We start from the raw sequence: 2,093 nt of genomic DNA, 5'->3' as shown, positions 1-2,093 counted from the left end.
AAGGGTGGGGGGAAGGGATGTATTATTTAGGGGAAGAGAGGTCCGGGCTGGGGCGCTGCTGGGGGAGCTGGCGCCGCCACGAGGGGGACACAGCTGCTCCACTGGGCTGCGCTTCCGGGTCAGGGAAGCAGGCCCAGGCAGGCGCCGCTTACACAGAACAAAGTAATAAAATGCCCACGGCAGGAACTCGAAGGAAGACCGGAAAGGGTTTCACTGGCTCCTGCGCTACCCCGCAGCGGTGTTTGGGGCTGACAGATGTGTGAGTGCGGGCCCCAAAGCCGGAATTTCCGGTGGAGGGTGTGAGGCCCTAGGCTGAGGTGAAGGAAAAGGGAAGAAGGAAGAGGGAAGAGAGAAGTGGGAAGAGATGGGGGAAGCGAGTATTGCCCAGGCTTTCTGGACCCAGGCCCCTGGCCCAGTGGGCTCAGATTTAGTCCTAGAAGCGCTACTCCTGGTGAAGGCTACAAAGGACCATTTCCTGCTTCAGACGTGACCATCGTGACCATCGGCTAGCAAGCAGGGAAAGTGGCTGCAGGAGAATAATATGTGCGGGAGACTTTATGCAGACGGAGCTTTCTGCACCTCCTCTCACCAGATAGCTGCATTGAAGGGTCTGAGTGATACTCTTAGTCTCTCTCTCCACTACTCTGAGTCATGAACTTGGAATCATGGGAGAAAGTAAGGAGGCTAAGGTGGACTGAACACTCCCCACTAACCTCCTCTCTCATTCTTCTGCCCCTCTGCAGGCCTAGCAGTGGCCCAGAAGAGTTTTGCAGCAATAGGGAAAGACTATCCTGTCTAGATTTTATAAACTAAGAGGAGTAGTAGCAGAGAGAATAGAAAAAGCTACCACACCAATCTCAAACTCAAAAAGAACACCCCTATCTGTTCTGTCAGTCCTCAGTTTTCAGCCCAGATCCCAGACCTAAAATGCTCTCCACCTGCTTCAGGGTTGGGCATGGGGAAAAGGGTCGGTCTTCAGAAAGAAGGCTGCCTTAGCTAAGCCAAGCTGGTGACATGCCACTTGGCAAGTTCTTGGGTCCTCTCCTGGGCCCAGAGCCCACATGGCCAGCTCCAGGGGCATCATACGGATTTAATGTAAAGGGAAAGATCTAAAGCACAATCGGCAGTACTGGCTTCTGGGTCCTAGATCTGCTTCCCATCACATTCCTCACACATCACTGGTACAGAAGACAGGGTCTCCCAGGTGCTCAGGGCTGGGGCCAGCTCAGGATGGGGAAAGCCTTCCTTTAAGGGTCAGGGCAGCCTGATCTGCACAGGCAGATCTCCAGGAGGGCGTACATCTTTCTAATTCCTAGGAGTCACCCATGGTGCTGGGGCAGGGGGTGTTAGACTTAGCCTCACTCCTGCAGAATGGGCCTGGATGCTGTGTACAGCTGGGAGGGCCCACAAGGGGTGGGGCCTAGAAATCTAGCCAAAATGGGGTACCCCAAACAAGGGCAAAGGACAGTTCTTTGTAGAGCAGAAGCAAGAAGGAAATGCTCAAAACCAGGGGCCAATAAAAATTCCAAAAGGACAGGATTTGGGGCCTCTTGGGCCTAGGCTAAGGTGGATAAAACATGGGCCCTGGAAGATTTGGGGATGGCAGGAAGGGTGGGGGGAAGGGATGTATTATTTAGGGAAAGGAATCCTTAGGCCTTTCTTACCCATCCTGCCCATCTCCTCCACCTCCCAAGGGTAGCTCTGTCCAGAGCAGGTTAGGAGGTGAAGAGCAGGCTAGGTAGGGGTCGTGGGGAGGAAGGCTGGTGCAGAACTGTGTGCGGCCTGGCCGCTGGGTACCTGGGTCTCGGAGAGGTTAAGCTGCCGGGCGAGCTCGGTCCTCTCACGGCCCACCACGTACTGGCAGCGCTGGAACTCCATCTCCAGCCGATAGAGCTGCTCCGCGGTGAAGGACGTGCGCGTCCTCTTAGGCCGGTCCAGGTCCAGGCCCTTGGGCAGGATGATCTCTCGGATGGACCCCTTGGCATCTAGGGAAGGGGAGATGTCAGCCGGCAGAACCCTCCCATCTCCCTCCACCTCCTTGGCCCGAGCTGGCTTTGGGGACACAGTCCCCAGAAGCGTGCAGTTTTGGGATG

General features: G+C 55.8%; 1 protein-coding gene across 1 annotated transcript in view; it reads right to left on the bottom strand.

The window, feature by feature from the left end:
- Positions 1-2,093, bottom strand: part of VAX1 (ventral anterior homeobox 1) — a 6,920-nt gene that overhangs the window by 2,545 nt on the left and 2,282 nt on the right. The window contains exon 2 of the mRNA XM_012001145.1: positions 1,798-2,052. Coding sequence (XP_011856535.1) covers positions 1,798-2,052 — 255 coding nt within the window. The remainder of the gene's footprint in view (positions 1-1,797; positions 2,053-2,093) is intronic.

Source organism: Mandrillus leucophaeus, unplaced genomic scaffold (genome assembly GCF_000951045.1).
Source record: "Mandrillus leucophaeus isolate KB7577 unplaced genomic scaffold, Mleu.le_1.0 Scaffold65, whole genome shotgun sequence".
In the NCBI taxonomy this organism is placed as follows: Eukaryota; Metazoa; Chordata; class Mammalia; order Primates; family Cercopithecidae; genus Mandrillus; species Mandrillus leucophaeus.
The sequence above is the reverse complement of the archived record's forward strand: the minus strand, read 5'-3'. Positions and strand labels throughout refer to the sequence as shown.